This window comes from Pyrus communis, chromosome 7, assembly GCF_963583255.1.
Source record: "Pyrus communis chromosome 7, drPyrComm1.1, whole genome shotgun sequence".
NCBI classification, from domain to species: Eukaryota; Viridiplantae; Streptophyta; class Magnoliopsida; order Rosales; family Rosaceae; genus Pyrus; species Pyrus communis.
Genome location: NC_084809.1, coordinates 10,693,930 through 10,714,956, shown reverse-complemented (window position 1 = coordinate 10,714,956; position 21,027 = coordinate 10,693,930). Strand labels below are relative to the sequence as shown.

The window sequence follows — 21,027 nt, the reverse complement described above, 5'->3', positions numbered from 1 at the left end:
GGGTTTTCAAACTATAATTGGCAACAACCATAAATAATATCCACAGAAAAATTAACTCAAAAGACTACAACAACACAATTGCATTTAAGTAATACCTACAAAACTACAAATTAACACATTCATCTCCAAACAAATGAAAAACTAAGAGATAGGTGAATCCATGCAATAAAATAAGTAGTTCAATTTGCATTGACATTCTATTAAGTTGACATCAAGAGCCAATATACAATCAGAATGGCGTATCTGGAAGTTTATGTTAACAAAAGTTACGATGACAAAATATAGTGTCTTTGCATCAGAAACAGAAGCACCATGTAGTTCACATATATTTTATTTGTGCATGAAACATAAAAAATACATGTCCTGCAAGGCTTGTTGTCATTCCAACAATTGCAAACAATATTAAAACAGGTTCTTAGGGTCTGTGCATCAGGTAACTTTAGAAGTGGAATGCCAAAAAATTACATATCTTTAACCCTTTGCAGTAGTCCATGATGAAGTCTTTCCAAAGCTCATTTCTTTTGTAAATGAACATCAAGGAAACCAGAAACAAAAATTCAATAATTGTCCAAGTTAGCATATATTACTGTAAATAGTATCTTATCAAACAATTTAGGAAGAGTACATAAATGAATCACTTAACGTGGATTCATTAGGATATATTGGAAGATGTTATGCAAGGTTTATATTGCGAGGTTTATAACTTAAGAAGCTAATATGTCTGAAGGGTCGACAAAAGGTGAGCATTACGAAAAAAACATTTGTGATAAGCAGGCATCGTTTGTAAAATGTTGAATTCATGCAACCGACGATACACGGGCTAAAAAGGAAGTCAAAGAGAAAGCTAAAGCAGTATTGTTGTAAATTAAGGAAGCGAAATAGTTAATGACCATGGCGAAACAGGTCAACAATCTATAAATAGTGGCTTGTCCCTTCCGGGACATCCTATAAAACTGGAATGATACGGAGAAGATTAGCATGGTCTTTCAGCAAATATGACACGCATAATCGAGAAATATAAACAATGACTTGTACCTTAAGAGACATGGCACTTGGCGAAATGCCCAAGCCCCAGAGAAACTAATCTATGGGTAGACCTGTAAACAAGTTGAGTTGAACTGAATATAGATATGCTTAAATTTGGCTTGTTCAGTTATTTTATTTCTTTTCAAACTGGTTTGGTTTGCTTGTTATATGAATCTTTAGATAAGGCTATAACACAAGTGAATCGGAAATCAAAATCAATCCGGTTTGGCCACAGTTTTATACAATTAGAAGCTAGGTAATGTACATCAAAATGCAATGTCATATGGAAGTGGACCCTGTTATTGTATGTGCAACCCACTTATATTAGAGAGTCTGTCAACAATGAGACCAGTTTTGTGTCTGTAAATAGCATTACTTTTTAAAAAAATCACAAAATAAAATACAAAACAGTCATCACAATGAAAAAGGTTGCGCATAATTTTCATTTCACAAGGCCAGAAGAACAATGCAAATGGACATCAGCATATTAAATCCCTTAACTAAGACATTAGTTAGCAGTGAAAATACATAACAAATAAAACCAATTTTTTAAATAATTACATCAAGCAATGTATTGGAAAACGCACGACTAATTCTCACCCAAAAAAAAAAAAAAAAAAAAAGACTAATTAAACGGTTCAACCTTGTAAATCTTGGGTTTAGAACTTTTGATCATCCAATACTCTTCAAAATCGCTGGCCTCATATGGAATCCTCAAAACCCCATCATTAGAAAACCCATATTCCTCCGCTGACTTATACAACAGCTCCAAGAACTTTGCATGGCGAAGCAACGTCGTATGAACCATGAAACGCTTTGTATTACCATCCACACCAACACAAACAGGTACATAACCTTTTGGTGTCATTGAAAGTGAGCTTTTCAGTCTTTTCAGTCCTTGAGCTCCGATCAACTGGCTCAACAACTTGCTGCTTCTCACCCCCATTAGCAAATAGCAAAGTACTCTTTTCATCTATCTTTTCGGGTTACTTGCTACTTCAATTTTCTTTTCTTGGCTTGTGATTAGTACTTCAATTAATTTCAGATATATAATGGTACACTCCTTAGCAGTACAAATTTAAGGCCGTGCATACTCTGCGTCCTTGCTACAATATCGTAACAAGCTAGTATATTTAAGTCTGATTAACGATAATAATTTGGACATTAACTTGATGATTGCGACATGCATGTATTTAAATAACTTGGTAAATGTCGAGGCACATCTCCTCGATGGCGTTGACTGCAGCCTGTGATTAGGTTATAACAATTAATTCAACTTTGGTGACCCTCAATCTGGAAATTTCCAAAGCTAGTTAGGCTAATAATCTTCCAACGTGTCACATCATGTATGTGACTAAAACTAACTATAAGGGTACATTAAACAAATGAGTTCACGAATGCTAAGTTGAACCTTATTTGTACCGAGTGAAAATTGCTTTGGTACAAACAACAAAGCTTAAGGTTTTTTTATTAGGTTTGGTATGACTCATCACCAATATAAACGATCTTTTCTTTATTTACTTTTTACTAAGTGCATAAATTTATCATAAAAGTTCGGTGATATTAGTAGTAACCTTTCACATATAAATTATATAATATGTATTATTTTGTTGTATTTCTAATGTGCGACTTTATTTCTAACTTGACCATTCATGAGTGACCCCACACAAAGTCACTCAAGAAACTAATTCCCATATGAAAAACTAGTTAAGGTAACAAATCATTTCGACAGTCTGGCCATTATTCATTCACTAGAGTCAATGCATCTATATGAAGGCCCAAACTTTCATTCAGTGCTCTTAAGTTGGAGCTATCGTATGTTTTCAAAAACTTAACTTACGAAACAAAATTTGAGCTCAGTAAATTGATCCCCACTTTGATACTATGATAAAGTTTAAAGATCCAGTATGGTTCACCATTAACATTATCAATATTATTCCCAACTTAATTATCCATTAAAAGGTGTGAATTTTTTTCTGGTGATATTAATTAGTAGCTAACAGTGAGGCAGTCGAAAGAGTCAAGCGTGGGTACGGTGGAGGTGGGGGATGTGGGTGGGCCGAGGGTGGGTGGACAGGGTGTAGGAGGCTGGGTACGGTGGTGGTGGGTGTGGGGAGGGTGGGGGAACGGGGTGGTGAGACGAGGGTGGGTGGACGGGGGTGAGACGAGGGTGAATGGAATTGTAATTGAAGTATTCATTTTCTTTTTACCATTCTAAGATATATGTCCATAATGTGTCCTTAGATAGAACCGCATCCTTTGTAAAGATCTTTAGATGATAATTGTAAAAACTAAACGATTCGATTTTGATATTTAGATAGTGAATATATATTGGTTAATTAATTATACATAAGTAGACATGGAAATGCACTCATAAAGACTGAACGCAAGTACTGTCCCTCTTAAAACCTAGTCACACAAAAAGAAACGACAACATATTTATTAGTGAAAGACGAGTAATGTTATTCATACCATGTTTTTATACCATATTTCTATACCATCTTAGGTGGCATAATCTGATGTGGACAACCACATTATTTGAAAAATTTGTAAAACCCAAGGAAATGAATAAGAAAGACTCATCGTATAACACAATCATCATTTACTTAACTAGTTTTTCTTAATTATTAGTTTATTAAATAATAAACTAAATTTAAAATTTTGATTAATTCAAATGATGTGGTTGTCCACATCAAATGCCACCTAAGGTGGTATGAAAATGTGGTAAAAAAACATGGTATAAATAGCATTACTCGTTGTTTGGGCCCAAAATATTGGGGTGTGGGCCGAGTTAGGAGTTGTTCTTGGCCCGACAATATGTTTCTAGAACCATCGCGAATTTTAGTTGTTATAGGCCGCTTGGTTAAGATCGGCCGAGTCCTAGCATGAGGCGGATTGATGGGGTAAGTCGAATCCTAGTATAATAAGGAGTCTCAATGGAATGAGGATGCTGAGATTCGAGAGGTGAACATGGCCGGATAAAGAGGTTGGTTTGAAGTCCTAATGGAGGTAGGATTGGCCGAGACCTGGTTAGATTAGGTTAAAGAATCCTAATCTGAGTGTAGTTTTGGTTCAGCCATGATGAGATTGGCTGCTATATATAAGAAGGGGGTGCATCATTCTAAACCCCCTCCAATTCAACACACAAACTGCCTTGCGCAAACTCTCGCTCTACGCGAAACCTCTCGACAACCTTGAGATTTTTATTTTTAATTTTCCGCCACCACATATTCAGTTTGGATAAACAGCATTGTGAAGGCAACTGGTGACATCTTCAGTTTGGATAAATAGCACTGTTGCCGTAGAATAAGCCAATCGCGGAGCACCTTTAGTTTGGATAAATAGCACTGCGTCGAGGCCGATTAGTTATCTATCCAAGTCTCGGTCGAGAAGGATTTTTGAATTCTTATTGGCAGAGCTCATCTCATTAGCCTTCTCGGTGAAGTGAGGTGTTACAAGTTACTACATTCGGCACATTGAAAGCTAAATTTGATATTGAACTTCGTAGAACTAGCAGCCTTGTCTTCCGGCTCTAAAACCCGAAGGCCGAGATGTGTTCCTTCCTCGGCCGCAGTCGCAAGATCAAGAAGTCAGTGGCACGCCCAACGCCACATCAACATATTTTACTCCCCGGCCAAACTCGGCCGACGAGTTGGCACGCCCCGCAAACAACCAAAGGACGTAATTAGCTTATTAATTACTCGGTCTGCGCGCCATGTATGCTTGGTAGTTTTTAGGGTCAACCCTCGTGAAAGAATTGTTCTTATTTAATACATCATGTTTGCAATAGGGTAGATCAAGAGATATATGGTAAACATATAAGTTGATATTCTCTCGAATTTGTTGCAATAAGCTCCATTGCACCTTGTGGCCCTTAACCTTTCCACCTCTGAAGGCTTGTTTTATTTTACGACCTGATCGCACCTTTCCTCCTTCTCGCAACCTCTTCTATATGGGTTGGATGGTGGAGGCATGCAACGTGAAAACCTACAGCGAAACGGCTGGTCGTACCTCAGCGGTGGATATTTCAGAAATTTGACTTTCGCGATTCGAAGCAAAGTGAGCACACCAAGAGAGCAACAATGCAGACTGTCAATGTCTTGGACATGGACATCAAATTGATTTCAAATGGATCTACTTTGTCTCTACCGACTAATTAGGTATATAATAAGGACTACGGGAAATCAGATAGCTCCAAATATTGGAAGAGGTGATGATCATACGATTGAGAAATCCCTATTTAATGTGATGGTCATTGCCACATTTTGGCGATGTAACAGATTGAACTAGAAATATTGTTATAGCTGATTTTGACCTAAATGTGACACTACGGTTTTGTAACCTTGAGCATTTGTGGTAAGCATAGGTGTCTTCATCATGCCACTGATTCTTTGGTAACTGAAACAAAAATAGTTCTCCCTATCTTCAAGCATAAACATGATATATATGAAGGAAGTTGGGGTTCTACCATAATAAAAATCAATTAGCAATATGGAAAATAGTCCGACCTCTTACAACCCCTTACAAGGTTTCTCATTCACCGATATATGACTCTTTTACATTCACATCTCACAATATAATTAGCATCGATCATTCCTCAAACTGCAAAAGGCATTTGCATATAAGTGCACGCTAATCCATAGAAAACATGACTTACCAATTGTCTATCAAACTTCTTAATAACACGATGATACATCAAACAATGCACATGATTTTCATTTGAAAAACCAGAAGATTACGCTGCAAATTGACACCAGCATATTAAATCCCCTACCTAAGGCGTATGTTAGCAATGAAAGTACATAACTAATAAATAAAAGCATATTTTCTCAATGATTACATCAAACTATATACTGAAAAATCCATGATTAATTAAACTGCTTCAACCTTGTAAATCTTGGACCTTCTTATCATCCAGTGCTCCTCAAAATCCTTGGCTTCATATGGAATCCTCAAAACCCCGTCATTGCACAAACCATATTCCTCCGCTGACTTATGCAACAGCTCCAAGAAATCCGCATGGTGAAGCAACGTGGTATGAACCATGAAACGCTTCGTATCACCATCTACACCAACACAAACAGGCACATAACCTTTTGGTGTCATTGAAGGGCTTCTCAGTCTTTTCACTCCTTGAGCTTCAATCAACTGGCTTAACAACTTGCTGTTTCTAATCCCCATTAACAAATAACTAAGTACTCTCTTCATATCTTGAGTTCCGGACAAGTAATTCAATTTACTTTTTTGGTTATGATTAGTACATCAATTAATTTCAGATATATTATGCATTACACTCTCTAACAGTACAAATTTAAGGTCGTGTTCTGCGTCCTTGCTGCATTATCTCGTTGGTCTTAAGTTGATGATTGTGACGTGCATCTTGATTGTATTTAATATATTGGTCAAAGTTGAGTTCATTGTCATATATGCGGAGGCAAAACATGCCGTGATCGTACAAAGTTGAACAATATAGTTTTAATAGTTATATTTCTCCAACGACGTATTATTATTTTACTCTGTAATTGCCACATATATTTATAATCTACCAGATTAGAATATCTTATGTCTGTCATTTGGGTTTACCTGCAATCCTATATAACTCATTAAGGTCTCGTTTGGCAGTTAGGACTGTACTGACTATTTCAATAGGATAGGATAAACAGTTATCGGATAACATTGATTAAATTAGTCAGACGTTTGGTGATATATCAGATTAAAAAACTGACTATTTAAAAAAATAAAAAATAAACCATAAAATAAAAAAATAATAGAGGAGGGCCAGTGGCTGCATCAGTGCTGTTCATTTCGTTGAAACTGTTCAGAATCTTCAACTTTCATATGAAATTTGTTTAGTATAATGTTATTTTTTGTCGATGGTGATCTGGGGTGTGGGTGCTAGCTGGGGTTTAGGCTCCTCAATATGCAAAGATGCAAAACCCATGAAATTGTTTATATTAATGAAGCTTTTGATGAATTTGAGTTGTGACATTGGACCTTAATTTGTTGCAGCAACATTGTAGAAGAATAGATCTGAGTTTTTCTACTTTATTTTTTCCTACAAGTCATCGGTGCACCAGGATTGAAACTGTAAAAGTGTCGATGAGAGATATCGCTGAATATGTATTGACGACTGGGGAGCGACCGTGGAGAGAGAAGGAGGTAGCGAGCAAGAGAGAGAAGGGAAAAGATATTTGGGACGAAGAAAGAAGAAGATGAATTGATCCGCCATAAGAGTAGATACACGAAGAAGAAAGAACCCCAGTGCGTTTCTAACCCCGACTAATTAGTACCAAGCTTTTGGAGTGTATTAACCAGCGGGTGTCAACCGTATTAAAAAAGGTTGACCGCACTATTAATCGGGTGACTATTTATCCCGTAAGAGCACCAAACAACCTACTTCGTATTATTAGTTCTATCCGATGCTTCAGACGGTGTGCCAAACCAAGCCTAAGATGAAGAGTTAATTCAACCTTGCAGACCCTCAACGTATAAATTCCGAAATTAGTGTAATTTTTTCATTGAATACGCTACTTTTGAGTAATGACATTGTGAATCCCACATTGAAGAATTAAGAGAACTTGCATCTGCTTATAATTATAGTAATTAAATAAAAGTGAGGTTCATGAGTTGTATTTTTGGAAATGGTAGGGAGATGAGAAGATGCAAAATTTTTATGTCTTCGTTCTGGGTCTGATCTATTTGCTAAATGCAAGAAGTTGTAACTTAAGGCATTTACCCTCTGTTTTCCACAAATAAAAGGAAGAACAAAGGATAAGGAATAAATTTAGAACTTTGACAAAAATAGAGAAAATATCTCTCCTCATTGTATCTTTCTTTATTTTTTGAGTCGGTGGCAATCCCTCTTGATCTCTTTCCTCTTTTTTCCTTCATGCTTCTTCTATCTTTTAACCATCTCCATCCCCCAATTATCTCGCTCTTTCATTTCGAAGATAATAGTCTTTGTGGTTGTGGATGTGGTTGCTCACTCGCTCTGTTAAGTGGAGGCTTTGTAGCAATTATGGCTTAGCACTCAAATCAGATTTTTAAGCAAAGGATTGTTACTCAGAGCAGAGGTGCTAATTTGCTCTTCTTATGGTTGTGCACATGACAAAAGACTATGATGAAGAAACTCCAAATTTATTAGAGTTGACTGAGGCTGTTATGAACCGTCCCAAAATTTTTGTGTACATTACCCTTGTTAATGTAAAATGACCCAAATGCCCATAGAAGGATACAAGTTGACTTTTGTTGACCTTGTGTCTGTGGCATAGATGACATATTAATTACTATAGTTTCGTACTGTTCATCCATACAAATACGTGGGCACAGATAGAATGAAATTTAGAGTTAAAACGAATATTCTGGAGAGCATTAATGGCGGGGGTATTTTAGTAATTTTACACTACGGATGTTTTGTTTGTCATGTTGGTCTTGTGCCACCAGGGACCCACGTCCCTTTTTCTTAATTCCTGCAGCTCTCTCTCTCGCACCGGGTGAGGACCCCGGCCCCTCTCAAAAACTCCCTGTCCTCTCCTTTTCTCTTCTTCCTCGAGGGACACACGGATAAGAAACGGCCATTGTCACTACCCTCAGAGCATCTCCAGCGGCTCTTCAATCCACAGGTTAATTGGATGCAATTACCATCTGCCCCAACAAATGTGCTCCACCGGTGGAAAAAGTGGGAGGCAATTGGCCAAAAGGTAGCTGTCATTGCAGGCTAGCAGCTGCCCCTTCAACAATTGCAAGAGCTTGCGCCCCAGTGAAAGCGGCCAAGGGGTGGACCCCTCGCGTGAAGCCCAGCAAAACTGTTGATGTTGCAACCCGAAATGTGGTTCGTTGTGAGCCCCTGATTTCAAAAAATTGCCAATTCAACAGTTAGGATTAATTCCATTCTAAAAAATGAAAAAATCATAAAAAATTTAAAAAATTATTGAAAAATTCTAAAAACTTACAAAGTATGCACTTTAAAAATCTTACATAGTTCAACATACTTGCAAATTAAACAATTAAAATTACTCAAAAATCTACGGCGATAATAATATGTGATGATAAGATGAAGAAAACATTAAAAAGGTAAACAAAAAAAAAAACCATGTTTGTGAATAGTAATCGCCCTTGCTCTTACTCGTTCCAAACGGGTAGAGTTGCACAAAGGCAATTACTGTTTAGAGTGAATGTGAGGGCAATTTCCATTGTTCTTGGCCTCCAATTGCCATTGCCCTCCATCTACAGGTGGAGATGCTAGCTCTTAACACCATCGTCACCGTTATTATTGCTACCAGCCCTACAAATATATATACATGATTATATTTTTTTTGAGTACAACGATATATTTTACACTAGAAGGAGGCGGGAGTTCGGCTAAGCCACACAATGGGCAACCTAATTTGGTATCGAATTGACATTCAAGAGATTCGAACGTAAGACCTCTTACAAGTGAAGATGAATATTACCGGACTGTAGTACTGAATGACTATACATGACTATATTACTTTATACTGCTTTTTATACTCACAACGTTTTAAATATATATATTTTATCAAACACTAAGTTACTTTACTCTATAGTTAATTTTTCTTAAAACATAGCATAAGCTTTTTCTTTTTAGATCACATCAATCTTAAATTGGCTCTTAAAGCAATGTTTCTTTACAACCTCATCATACGGTAGTGCGGTCTTTTTCTTGTGGTACTTATATAATAGTTCTATGTTTAACAAGGTTTAAGTCCCCACGACTATCATATTTCATGTTGCTTGGGTGTGCCTCCCTTGAGGATGAAGAACTTTTTTATATCCGTGATAAGTTTATAAAAGTGAAATTGTGTTGTTTCTTTCAATGTGTGTGGCTGTTTGATTTGTGCACTAAAAATAAAATTTATAATGAGAACTATCCCCACAGTAATTTTTTTTTATTTCTAAAAATAGAAAGTTTGGGTGTACATTTGGGTTTTTAAGTGCTAATAACAATTCCTTTTATTGTACTTAATAGAGATATTGGGCTTAAATGATGATTTGGATTTTGAAGTACTAATAACAATTTCTTCAATCACTAACGTTAGTGATGGCGTTACCAGTGATGAAGTTATTGGTTTTAAGTGATGATGTAAACAAACACGAATCTGGTTTTCATCAATCGTCATCTTTGAGCTCTGAATTCCTAAATCAGCATCTTTTGGCCTAACTTGCACATCTTTTAGCCTAACTTGCATGGCTAAAAATATTCTATTTAAGGATATTCAAAGCTCCATAAATAAATCGAGAGTTAAAACTCCCTTCAAAACGCCAAGTAATAATTTGAAATATTTTAATTAATTAATAAAAGTATAAGTTTGTAATTATAAGAAACGGATTAGGATTAGGTTAATCGGCTAGAAAGTTTAGAAATTTATAGGAAAAGGACTAAGATTTAATGGGGTAGATTCAGATAAAAAAAGGTAATTATCTGTAGTATCTCCGTGTCCATATTTTTAGCCTACATATTAGAGATTACCTACCCATTCACATCTCTTAATAGGAATCCTCTTAATAATCTTATGCTTCGCAAACAAGTCACTGGTTCTTACCATTATAAATACTAGTTACCTTATTCACAACAAAGCATACCAAAATTCAGATAGCTTGCCACATTCTCTTGAAGATTGCTTAACAATATTCTAGGGTGTGCCATCACTTTCCTTCCCTCTAGGGTTTTCCATATTCTCTCCAAGATTGCTTAACAATATTCTAGGGTTTTACATTAGTTTTACATCTAGCAGGGTTTGACATCACTTTCCTTCTCTCTAGGGTTTGCCATTAATTTCCCTTCTCCCACTGGGTTGCCATTGATATCACAAGTACTATTACTAACAATTAATGGCTAAGAGTCCTGATAATAGGATCACAAAAAAAGATGCTGAGAATGGGAAAAAGGAGAGCAAAAGTCGAAGAAGGGTTGAAATAAAGAAAGTTGAAGACAAGAACAAGCGTCACGTGACCTTCTCCAAGCGCAAAAGGGGTCTCTTCAACAAAACAGCAGAGCTCAGCGTTTTGACCGGTGCTGAGACGGCAGCAATCGTTGTGTCAAACAGTGGCAAGGTGTTCTGCTTCGGAAGTCCCTCCCCTGACGCCGTCATAGAACGCTACGTTGGTCACAATGCCTCATTATCTGCAGGTCAACCAGATAATTATCATCCTCAAATAAACAACACTCATCGTTCTACTAATTCTTCCAATGTTAATACGAGTAGTAGTAAGAAGCAAATACAAGATTATGAGAAAGCTTCGAGGCTCTTGAAGGAAGAGAAAATATTGAAGGGTGGGAAGAAAAGTAATAGTAATAACAATGGAGGAGATGAAGGAGGTTGTTCTTATGGGTGGTGGGAGAGACCGATTGGAATGATGAGTAGTTTGGAGGAGTTAGAAGAGTACAGGGAAGCCTTGTACAAGTTAAAGCACAATGTGGAGGTTCGAACCAATCAGCTGATTCGGGAAACTACTCCTTCCGATCACTTCTCCTCTCTTTTGTCTATGGATGAAACATGGAGTCCTCCAAAATTAAGCCAGGGTCAAGGGTGCACAGGGTGCATGGGACGTGAATTTTATTATTTCTTGTGATAAGAAGTGCTTGTATCAGAATGTACTTCTCTAGTAGTCATGGCTTTTGGTGGAGGGTTTTAGTTGATTAGGGATCATGACCGAACAGGTTACACACACATTAATCAAAAGTTTCATCAAATGTACTCATAGTTGTTTCGTTCATTTATCTCGAATTTTTATGTTAAATAAATGTATATATTTAGTTTCTCAATCTTTTATGAATACTTATGATCTCACGGTAAGGGCTAGCCTTGAGGGTGCACAGGTATGTGTGAGTTTCATCTATTAGTTTTTATGATGAGTTTCATTGTGTTCTATTAGGTTTTAGCTGATTAGGGTTTATGATGAGTTTCATCATTCTTTATAAATATCATATCATGCGTTAAAATCATATCATTTATCAAGCGTCAAAAATCATGTGGTAGTGCATATTTTGACACATCAGATTGTACAACAACGTGATTTAAAAAATGTGGTCTACCTAATATTTTTCTTAAATTAAGTGAACAAATTTTTTTTCATGGACAATTCTACAAGAGGAAACTTATTCTTACCTACAACCCATGTACATGTACAACTGACCTATCGCATATACATTTAGTACTGGGGGTCTTTTTCTTGCATATTAACTAACATTATATTCTTTACCAAGTTATTTGCACATGGTTAATTATTGATTATATAAATTTAAGTTTAAATATTTGTCTTAAGGAAAATTTAAGAAAAAAAAACTTGATTGACTCATATTGACCAAAAACTCAATTGTCATATGCTTTTGCAAGTAGCACATTAAAATTTCAACAAATCTTTAATAAAAGTAGTTCTATAAAAAATATTATGTGCAAAAGTGCTTTTTAGAGAAGCAATCTCAAATTCCATCAAAATAAAAAGGAGAAGCAATTTCAAATGGGATAATACTTGGGTACTCACTGGGGAGTACCCAAATTACTGATTAAATTACATGGACCAATAAAAATTTCACATGTTTAATTAAAAAAAAAAAAAAAAAAAGGAACCAGACCCAGTTCATGCTTAGAAGCTTAAACGTTAACGGCACGTTCTGTAGAACTCCAAGCGTCTCTCTTCTTCTCGCTCAGACTAATTCTCGCTCAGACCACCTCTCCCTCTCGCTCAGACCACCATCACCTAGAGCAGCGACAGTGAACTCCGAGCGATACCGGTGAACTCCACGCTTAGACCACCATCCATTCTCTGCTGTTTTCTTTGATGGTATGTTTTCAGTTTTTGTATATAATATGAATTTGCATTTAAAATTTTTGGGTTGTTTTTATGTTTGAAAAAATTCGTGGATTTTGGTCTGAAAGGGGAACGAAATGACAACAGGGAAGGGGTTGTTATTTTTGAAAAAGTTTGAGTAGGCTATGTTTGTCTCATATTGAGATGCAACAAAATAAAAGCAAAGAAATGATGGATATCATATTTTATGTCTCTGTATTGATATTATGTTGCAGGTTATGGAGAACAAAGAACTACAAGATTAGATAGCGAGTCATTATCTAATGACGAAGATGATTTACTTCACCTATATGTCAATCTCAAAGCCATCATGGCTCTAAGAAGGTTCCAAAGAATAGGTGAACGATTTGCACCTTGTAAATCATCTTCGTCATTAGATAATGACTCGCTATCTAATCTTCTAGTTTCTTTGTTCTCCATAACCTGCAACATAATATCAATATAGAGACATGAAATATGCTATCCATTATTTCTTTGCTTTTATTCTGTTGCATCTCAATATGAGACAAACAGAGCCTACTCAAACTTATTAAAAGAGAACAACCCCTTTCCTGTTGTCATTTCGTTCCCCTTTTCAGACCAAAATCCACAAACATTTTCAAACATAACAACCACCCAAAATTTTAAATGCAAACTGATATTATATACAAAGACTGAAAACATACCATCAAAGAATACAACAGAGAATGGATGGTGGTATGAGCGCGGAGTTCACCGGTGTCGCTCGGAGTTCACTGGTGTCGCTCGGAGTTCGCTGTTGCTGCTCTAGGTGATGGTGGTCTGAGCGAGAAGGAGAGGGAGAGGGAGAGGTAGTCTGAGCAAGAGGTAGTATGAGCGTGAGGAAGGGAGACGTTTGGAGTTCTATAGAACACTCCGCTAACCTCTAAGCGTGAAGTAGGTCTGGTTCCTTTTTTTTTTATTTACACATGTTAAATTTTTATTCGTCCATGTAGTTTGGTTAGTAATTTAGGTTTTCCGCAGTGAGTCCCAAGTATTATCCTTTCTTTTGAATTTTGTGAATGGTATATTCATCATAAGACAATCAGGTACAAGAGATAGCAATATATATGTGCTAGAGGGAAGAAAACAAGACTACCTATCCCTCCTTGATTTACGTCTAAAGCTAACAAAAAAGAACAAATAAGACACATCCCTTGAATTAAGGGAATTGACAAGACAAATAAGACAAATTGAGGAAATTGACAACAAGAGACACATCCCTTGAATTAAGGGAATTGACAACACTATCTATTACCCTAAAATCCTTTGTACGGTGAACATGCAACCTAACCTAACCCTAGTTGCCATTCTTTCTTCCAATACTCCCCCTCAAGCTGGATCAAAGGGATTAATTGATCCGAGCTTGAACAAAAGACGTTGAAAATCAGCAGAGGGTAATCCTTTTGTGAAAATATCCGCAAGTTGATCATGACTGCGCGTGTAGTGAGTGTCGATCACCTTGGACTGAACTTGATTTCTGACGTAGTGACAATCAACTTCAATATGTTTAGTTCGCTCATGGAATACAGGATTCGATGCAATGTGCATCGCGGCCTGATTATCACAGTGTAGGGACATGGGTTGTTGATGAGGAAAACCTAAAGTCAACAGAAGGCTTTTGAGCCAAATAAGTTCACAAGCAGTGGACGTCATAGCACGATACTCTGCCTCTGCACTAGAGCGTGCAACAACACTTTGTTTCTTGCTTTTCCAGGTAACTAGGTTGCCTCCCACAAACGTACAAAACCCAGTGGTAGACTTGCGATCGAGAAAATTGCCTGCCCAGTCAGCATCGGTATAGCCTGAGATCTGAGTGTGACTATTGTTGCGCATAAGAATTCCTCTACCAATGGAACCCTTAAGATAACGTAGCACACGATGAACAATCTTCAAATGATCCATGCTTGGAGAGTGCATAAACTGGCTAACAATGCTGACAACATATGATATATCAGGACGTGTGATAGTCAGATAAATGAGTTTGCCAACCATTCTTTGATAGTAACTTAAATTGGGAACTGGATCACCGTGAGTTTTTAGCTTCAAGTTGCTATCCAAGGGGGTACGAGCAGGCTTGCAATCTGTCATTTTTGCTTCGTGAAGAAGATCCATGACATACTTGCGTTGGTTGAGGAAGAAACCCTTGTGAGAGTGTGCCATCTCGATGCCCAGAAAGTATTTGAGAGTGCCAAGATCCTTGATAGCAAACTTGTTGTTGAGATACTGTTTAAGAGCATTAATCTCTGACATATTATCACCTGTCACAATTAGATCATCAACATAAATGAGCACAACTAGTTTACCCACTAAGCTGGAACGAACAAATAGGGAAGAATCCGCAATACTTCGACAAAAACCAACCCTTTCCAGAACATGACTGAGCTTGGCATACTATGCACGTGGACTTTGCTTGAGACCATAAATGGATTTATGGCGTTTGCACACCATTTCTGGATTGTTTGATTGAGGATGACCTGGGGGTAGCTTCATGTAAACCTCTTCTTCAAGTTCACCATGCAGGAAAGCATTTTTAACATCCATTTGAAAGAGAGGCCATGCATTGTTAATTGCAACCGACAACAATACTCTAACAGTGTTCATTTTTGCCACCGGAGCAAATGTCTCTTTATAATCGACGCCATAGGTTTGTGTAAAACCTCGAGCAACCAAGCGAGCCTTATTCCTTTCGATTGTGCCATCTGAATGAAACTTAGTTTTGTACACCCAACGACTCCCCACTGCCTTCTTTCCTTTTGGAAGTTTCACTATAGTCCATGTGTTATTTTCATGGAGGGCTTGAAGCTCCTCTGCCATAGCATTTCTCCACTCACTGTGAAGATTGGCTTCTTGAAAACTTTGAGGTTCTTGAGCTTCATTAAGGGCACTTAGGAATGTAGCAAAAGAAGATGAGACTTTGCTATAATCAATAACATCAGTCACGGGATACCTGGCAGTGTAGGTCACATAATCATGCAACTTGGATGGAAGTTTCCTCTCTCGTGCAGGATTGCGACGAACTGTAGGAGATTAAACTACAGGTATTTGAACAATATCATGGTTGGAAGGATCACTGGAGGGTGCAGTGTGAATCTCCGATGAGGGAGGGTTTTCATCTTCAAGATGTTCCACCGAGTGAAGGTTAACATCATCCGGCACATGATCACTAGGAGTGCATGTTGCATCTTCTCCGTTCGGATATGGAAAAGGAAATAAGTCCATCAAATGCTCCCCCTGTCTAGAGTAATCCAGTGATTGTGAGAAGTAAGGAACATGTTCTTCAAATTTAACATCCCTTGAAACAACCATTTTTCTAGTTGTTGAATTATAGCACTTGTAACCTTTTTGGGTAGATGAATAACCTAGAAAGACACATTTGGCAGCCCTTGGGTCTAGCTTGTCACGATTTTGAGTTTGAATGTGAACAAAGCATGTACACCCAAAGACTCTCAAATGGGAAAAGTTGATCTTTCTATTTTTCAAGACCTCATAAGGTGATTTAAAATTCAACACTTTACTAGGAAATCTATTGATGAGATATGCCGCAGTAAGGACTCCTTGAGACCAAAACTTCTTAGGCACATTCATGTGAAACATAAGAGCTCTAGTCTTCTCAAGTAGATCTCTATTCTTCCTCTCGGCCACCCCATTTTGTTGAGGTGTTCCAACACAGCTTGTTTGGTGTAATATACCATGCGTGCTCAAGTAGTGTGACATGTTATGAGACATATATTCTGTGCCGTTATCTGATCGTAAAATATGAATTTTTGAAGCAAATTGGGTGGCCACAAGTCTATGAAAATCTTGAAAAACTTCCATTACTTCACTTTTAAATTTCAAAAGATACAACCAAGTAATCCTTGTGAAATCATCCACAAAAGTTACAAAATATTTGTATCCATCAAAAGACTCTATAGTTGGTCCCCAAACATCGGAATGCACGATTTCAAAAGGGTTACTAGCCTTAGACAAAGAGGAAGTAAATGGTAATCTAGTAAACTTAGAAAAATGACAAACATCACAAGGACTTGTAACTTTGCACATATTTGGGAACAAGGTGGATAGAACTTTTTCAGAAGGATGTGCTAGACGTTGGTGCCAAAGTTGTTGTTCTTGAGCTAAGCTTGAAGTGACTTGGAAAACCTTGGGAACTTGAATATGCTTGGAAAGATAGTAGAGACCATTTAAGAAAAATCCTTCACCAATCATCTTCTTGGTGACTACATCCTGAAAGATCACATTTTTGGGAGAGAAAATGGCAAGACAATTTAATGAGTTTGTGATCTTGCTAACAGATAAAAGTTGAAAAGGGAATGAGGGAACATAAAGAGCCTCAGACTCGACATCACTTGAGATCAAATGTATTTTTCCTTTTCCCACAACTATAGCATTTTTTCCATTGGCAACTGACACTTGAGATGGAATAGAAAATTTTTCAAATTTATGCAAGTTTGTAGACTTGTTAGTCATATGATCAGTGGCTCCAGAATCTATAATCCAATAATCATGCACATTACCAATGTTGAGAACAGTTGAGAAGGAGTGTAAGATACCTGGGATGTCCCTTTGTACCACACCTTCATTTCCAGCCAGGAAGCCAGCAAACTGTCCTAGTAGTGCAATTTGATTGTTGTCACACTGATTTAGTGGTCCTTCACTATCTCCAAGACCTTGTTTCTTGTGAAGAAACATAGCAAACTCGTTGATCTGTGCAGCTGGATTAGTGGTGAACTTTAGTGCTCTATCAGAAGAAGTTGTGGCAACATAATTTTCCTTGTAAGAAGGGTTGTACGAGCCTTTCGAGACACCTTTGTTATCCCTAGGAAACTTTGGTTTTAACTCTGGATGAAGAATCCAGCATCGGTCTCTTGAGTGCCCACCAGCATCACAATGGCTACATTTTAAGCCAGTTTTCTTTCCTTTGTAGCCTCTCTCCTCACCAAGTTTTTGGTTAGAGAAGTAAGCCCTAGCTTCTGGTATATTTGCCTTCATGTCCAAGGTCATGACTTTCCTTCGAACCTCTTCTCTTTGAATTGTGGCACACACACTTGAAAAAGAAGGCAGGTCGGGATTCATGAGGATATGGCTTTGAAGATCTTTGAATTCAGGGCTCAAGCTTGCTAGGAGTTGGAATATTTTGTCTTCCTCGGCTCTTTTAGTTAGCACAACAGCGTCGATGGTGTGTGGTCGATACACATTCAGCTCGTTCCACATAGTGGTCAGCTTTCCAAGATGTTGCACAAATGGCTTCCCTTCCTGTTGCAAACCAGCAATGTCCTTCTTTAACTGAAACACTCTAGCTGCATTGTTCTGATTTCCATACATTTCCTTGAGATTTTTCCAAAGAGTCATGGAGGATTCAACATAGCTAAAAATTTCTGCAATCTTACGATCCATGGAATTGAGTAGCCACGACATGACCAACTGATCTTTGCATAGCCAAGCATCATACTCCGGTGAGGTAGTCTCAGGCATTGGAATAGCACCATTAACATAACCAAGCTTTGATCGTCCTCCCAGAGCAAGAGAAACTGCTCTCTCCCATGGAAGATAGTTAAACTCATTTAGCAAGACAGAACTAAGACGTTGATTTGGGTTGATATCAATATCTGAGTGTGGTGATGGTGGAGTAGCATGAAAGTCGTCTCCTTCCAAATTTACTAAGCTTTCTTCAGCCATGATTGAAGGACAAGAAGCTCACAAATCTCTCAAGAGAACACCACAGAGACAGGCCGGTTAGGGTCACTGCTCTGATACCATTTTGAATTTTGTGAATGGTATATTCATCATAAGACAATCAAGTACAAGAGATAGCAATATATATGTGCTAGAGGGAAGAAAACAAGACTACCTATCCCTCCTTGATTTACGTCTAAAGCTAACAAAAAAGAACAAATAAGACACATCCCTTGAATTAAGGGAATTGACAAGACAAATAAGACAAATTGAGGAAATTGACAACAAGAGACACATCCCTTGAATTAAGGGAATTGACAACACTATCTATTACCCTAAAATCCTTTGTACGGTGAACATGCAACCTAACCTAACCCTAGTTGCCATTCTTTCTTCCAATACTTTCAAATGGCTCTTCTGAGAGAGAACAATGACTTTTCATTTACTAAATCAAAGAACCAAAGAATTGTTCATATTTATTACACCATGTTTCCAACATGGGAGTAAATAGAAGACCATTATTTGGCTCTTTCTTGTAAGCTTACTCCATATATAATGGTGGCCCTAATCTGAGGACACTTATTTTAATTTACGACCACTGCTTCTGCACCTGTTCTCCTCACAACCCCTGTAATAAGGGTAGGACGACGGAGGCATGCAGTGTGATCCTCTGCAACTAAGCAGTTGGTCACGTCCCATCACTAGATTACTAATGTAAGGGAGCATTTCATTCACCACAATTAACTTTGGTGGATACTCAACCAGCCCAAAGGCTGCCACTTGTTTTTTTTTCTTAATCATAGTTAAATAAAACCTTTATGAATTTTAAAAATATCAGCCGAACCCAAAAACGACTGCCCGCGGTAGCCACCTCAGGGTTTCTTTCTTCTTCCCCCGTCCCATCTCAGGCTTTCCTACTTTTTGCCCGGTCCCGCCTCAGGCTGCTGCTCTGGGCCAAATTTTTAGTTATAAACATCCCAATCCCCTTTTGGTCAAAGTAAAAATTTTTGCCAACGAGAATAAAGCTCAAACTACAATGAGCCACAATTCCAATAGGAGCAGCAGGAAGAGAAGTAGAAGGAGAATTGCGACAAACCGATACCTGTGGCTACGGCATCACCAGACAGAGGAGCACTGGCTAAGAAGAAAGATGAAAATGACGTGGAGGAGGACAATAAGGAGTTTGCCACATATATTGCTTTTACTGTAATTACTAAATTAAATGTAATATCTTAACTAAGGTTCGGAGAAGACGAAGAGGATGATGTTATGAAGCAGCCATGGCTTCTGATTTGGGGAGGAAGAAGGAACATGTGGCAGACTTGGATAGAAAGTGATGTAATTGCCACTCGTAATTTCGATGCAGAGTGAGCACACCAAAAGAGAACAATGCAAAATGCAAATGTCTTAGATATGCCCATTTGATCTTCAAAACCTAGTTACAAATGGCTCTACTTGGTCTCTCTAGAGTAGTCAAATAATGAGAAGAGGAGGATTGTGGGGGATAAGACAGGATCAATTAATGGAGGTGATGATCATGGGACTAAGAAAGTGTCTATATTTTAGGCAACGTACGTATGACAATTTATTAGGAAACATCAGTAAAAAAAACTACTTGCGTGACCAAACTTTAGGCGACCAAGCAGTTTCGTCGTTCAAGGGTTCTTTGACCGACATAATAAAGGTATCGGCACGTGAAAACGTCAGGGCAGTAAAAGTGAAAACATTAGGCGACAAAGGTTTTCGTCGTGCAAGAAAGCTTAGCGCGATGAAATGGATAATTCGTCTTGCAATCTCATGCCAGATAATTTTCATCCTATGGAAGAATTCGGCTGAGTCCCAATAGAGATAAGATTCTTAAAGATCAAAGTAAGGAATGATTCGACCGAGTCCTAATTGAAAGGAAATAGCCAAGGATCAGAATAGGTTTTGATAAGATTCGAATTATTTCAAGAATCAAGACTTATGATTGATCAAATAAGACATGAATCGAACGCTAAGAGGACTAGGTTCAAGTGGCCGAGATCATGTGCGGATTGGTTTTGTTTAATAAAAGGATAATATTGTAGATATCCAGGAAAGCATTGAAAAAGTATGCTTCTATTGGGATTCTACTTCAGCATGCTTGGTCACCACAAAACTCACCTTTATAAATAGAAGTTCTTCTGCAACGAGAAGAGGACCTTTAACTCAACACACAAATGCTCTGTATAAAACCTTGCTCTACGCGGACCTTTCTCACACTCTGAGAAATTACCAACTGCCTTAATTCTGTCAACACATCTTCAGTTTGGGGTAACAACACAATGTTGACAACCAGTGATATCTTCAGTTTAGACTAACAACACTGTAGGCATAGAATCAAGCGATCGCGAAGTATCTTCAGTTTGGATTAACATCACTTCTTCAAACTCAGTTGATCATCTATCCAAGTCTCAACTGACGATGAGTTTTTGATTATTTCGTTGAACGAGGCCATTTCAATCAGCTTCCCCA

General features: G+C 37.7%; 4 protein-coding genes and 1 non-coding gene across 5 annotated transcripts; 2 read left to right on the top strand and 3 right to left on the bottom strand.

The window, feature by feature from the left end:
- The first annotated feature begins 928 nt into the window (after positions 1-928).
- LOC137741201 (U6 spliceosomal RNA) lies at positions 929-1,030 on the top strand. Its single transcript, XR_011069231.1, has one exon. It is a non-coding gene; the product is annotated as a U6 spliceosomal RNA (small nuclear RNA).
- Positions 1,031-1,651: 621 nt separating this feature from the next.
- On the bottom strand, positions 1,652-1,972 carry LOC137740541 (auxin-responsive protein SAUR72-like). The gene has a single exon (XM_068480386.1). The coding sequence runs from the start codon at positions 1,970-1,972 to the stop codon at positions 1,652-1,654; it is 321 nt and encodes a 106-aa protein (XP_068336487.1).
- A 3,926-nt stretch (positions 1,973-5,898) lies between these two features.
- Positions 5,899-6,207, bottom strand: LOC137740540 (auxin-responsive protein SAUR40-like). Its single transcript, XM_068480385.1, has one exon. It carries the CDS (start codon positions 6,205-6,207, stop codon positions 5,899-5,901), a length of 309 nt encoding a protein of 102 aa, XP_068336486.1.
- Positions 6,208-10,878: 4,671 nt separating this feature from the next.
- Positions 10,879-13,103, top strand: LOC137740539 (agamous-like MADS-box protein AGL29). The gene is made up of 3 exons (XM_068480384.1): positions 10,879-11,596; positions 11,805-11,866; positions 13,074-13,103. The coding sequence occupies exons 1-3, from the start codon at positions 10,879-10,881 to the stop codon at positions 13,101-13,103; spliced, it is 810 nt and encodes a 269-aa protein (XP_068336485.1).
- A 1,084-nt stretch (positions 13,104-14,187) lies between these two features.
- LOC137740538 (uncharacterized) lies at positions 14,188-18,534 on the bottom strand. Its single transcript, XM_068480383.1, has 4 exons — positions 16,815-18,534; positions 15,930-16,043; positions 15,372-15,875; positions 14,188-15,116 (listed from the first exon to the last, which is right to left on the bottom strand). The coding sequence occupies exons 1-4, from the start codon at positions 18,532-18,534 to the stop codon at positions 14,188-14,190; spliced, it is 3,267 nt and encodes a 1,088-aa protein (XP_068336484.1).
- Between the last annotated feature and the right edge of the window lie 2,493 nt (positions 18,535-21,027).

Excerpts from the sequence above, each read along its gene's own strand:
- LOC137740541 (XM_068480386.1), bottom strand. The coding sequence starts at position 1,972 with ATGGGGGTGAGAAGCAGCAAGTTGTTGAGCCAGTTGATCGGAGCTCAA.
- LOC137740540 (XM_068480385.1), bottom strand. The coding sequence starts at position 6,207 with ATGGGGATTAGAAACAGCAAGTTGTTAAGCCAGTTGATTGAAGCTCAA.
- LOC137740539 (XM_068480384.1), top strand. The coding sequence starts at position 10,879 with ATGGCTAAGAGTCCTGATAATAGGATCACAAAAAAAGATGCTGAGAAT. Across the intron at positions 11,597-11,804 it reads GTGCACAGGGTGCATGGGAC|TTTCTCAATCTTTTATGAAT; the intron begins GTGAATTTTATT and ends GTATATATTTAG. Across the intron at positions 11,867-13,073 it reads CTAGCCTTGAGGGTGCACAG|GTTATGGAGAACAAAGAACT; the intron begins GTATGTGTGAGT and ends ATTATGTTGCAG.
- LOC137740538 (XM_068480383.1), bottom strand. The coding sequence starts at position 18,534 with ATGGCTGAAGAAAGCTTAGTAAATTTGGAAGGAGACGACTTTCATGCT. Across the intron at positions 15,876-15,929 it reads GATTCACACTGCACCCTCCA|TTCGTCGCAATCCTGCACGA; the intron begins GTGATCCTTCCA and ends AATCTCCTACAG. Across the intron at positions 15,117-15,371 it reads TAAAAATGCTTTCCTGCATG|GTGATAATATGTCAGAGATT; the intron begins GTGAACTTGAAG and ends TAATTGTGACAG.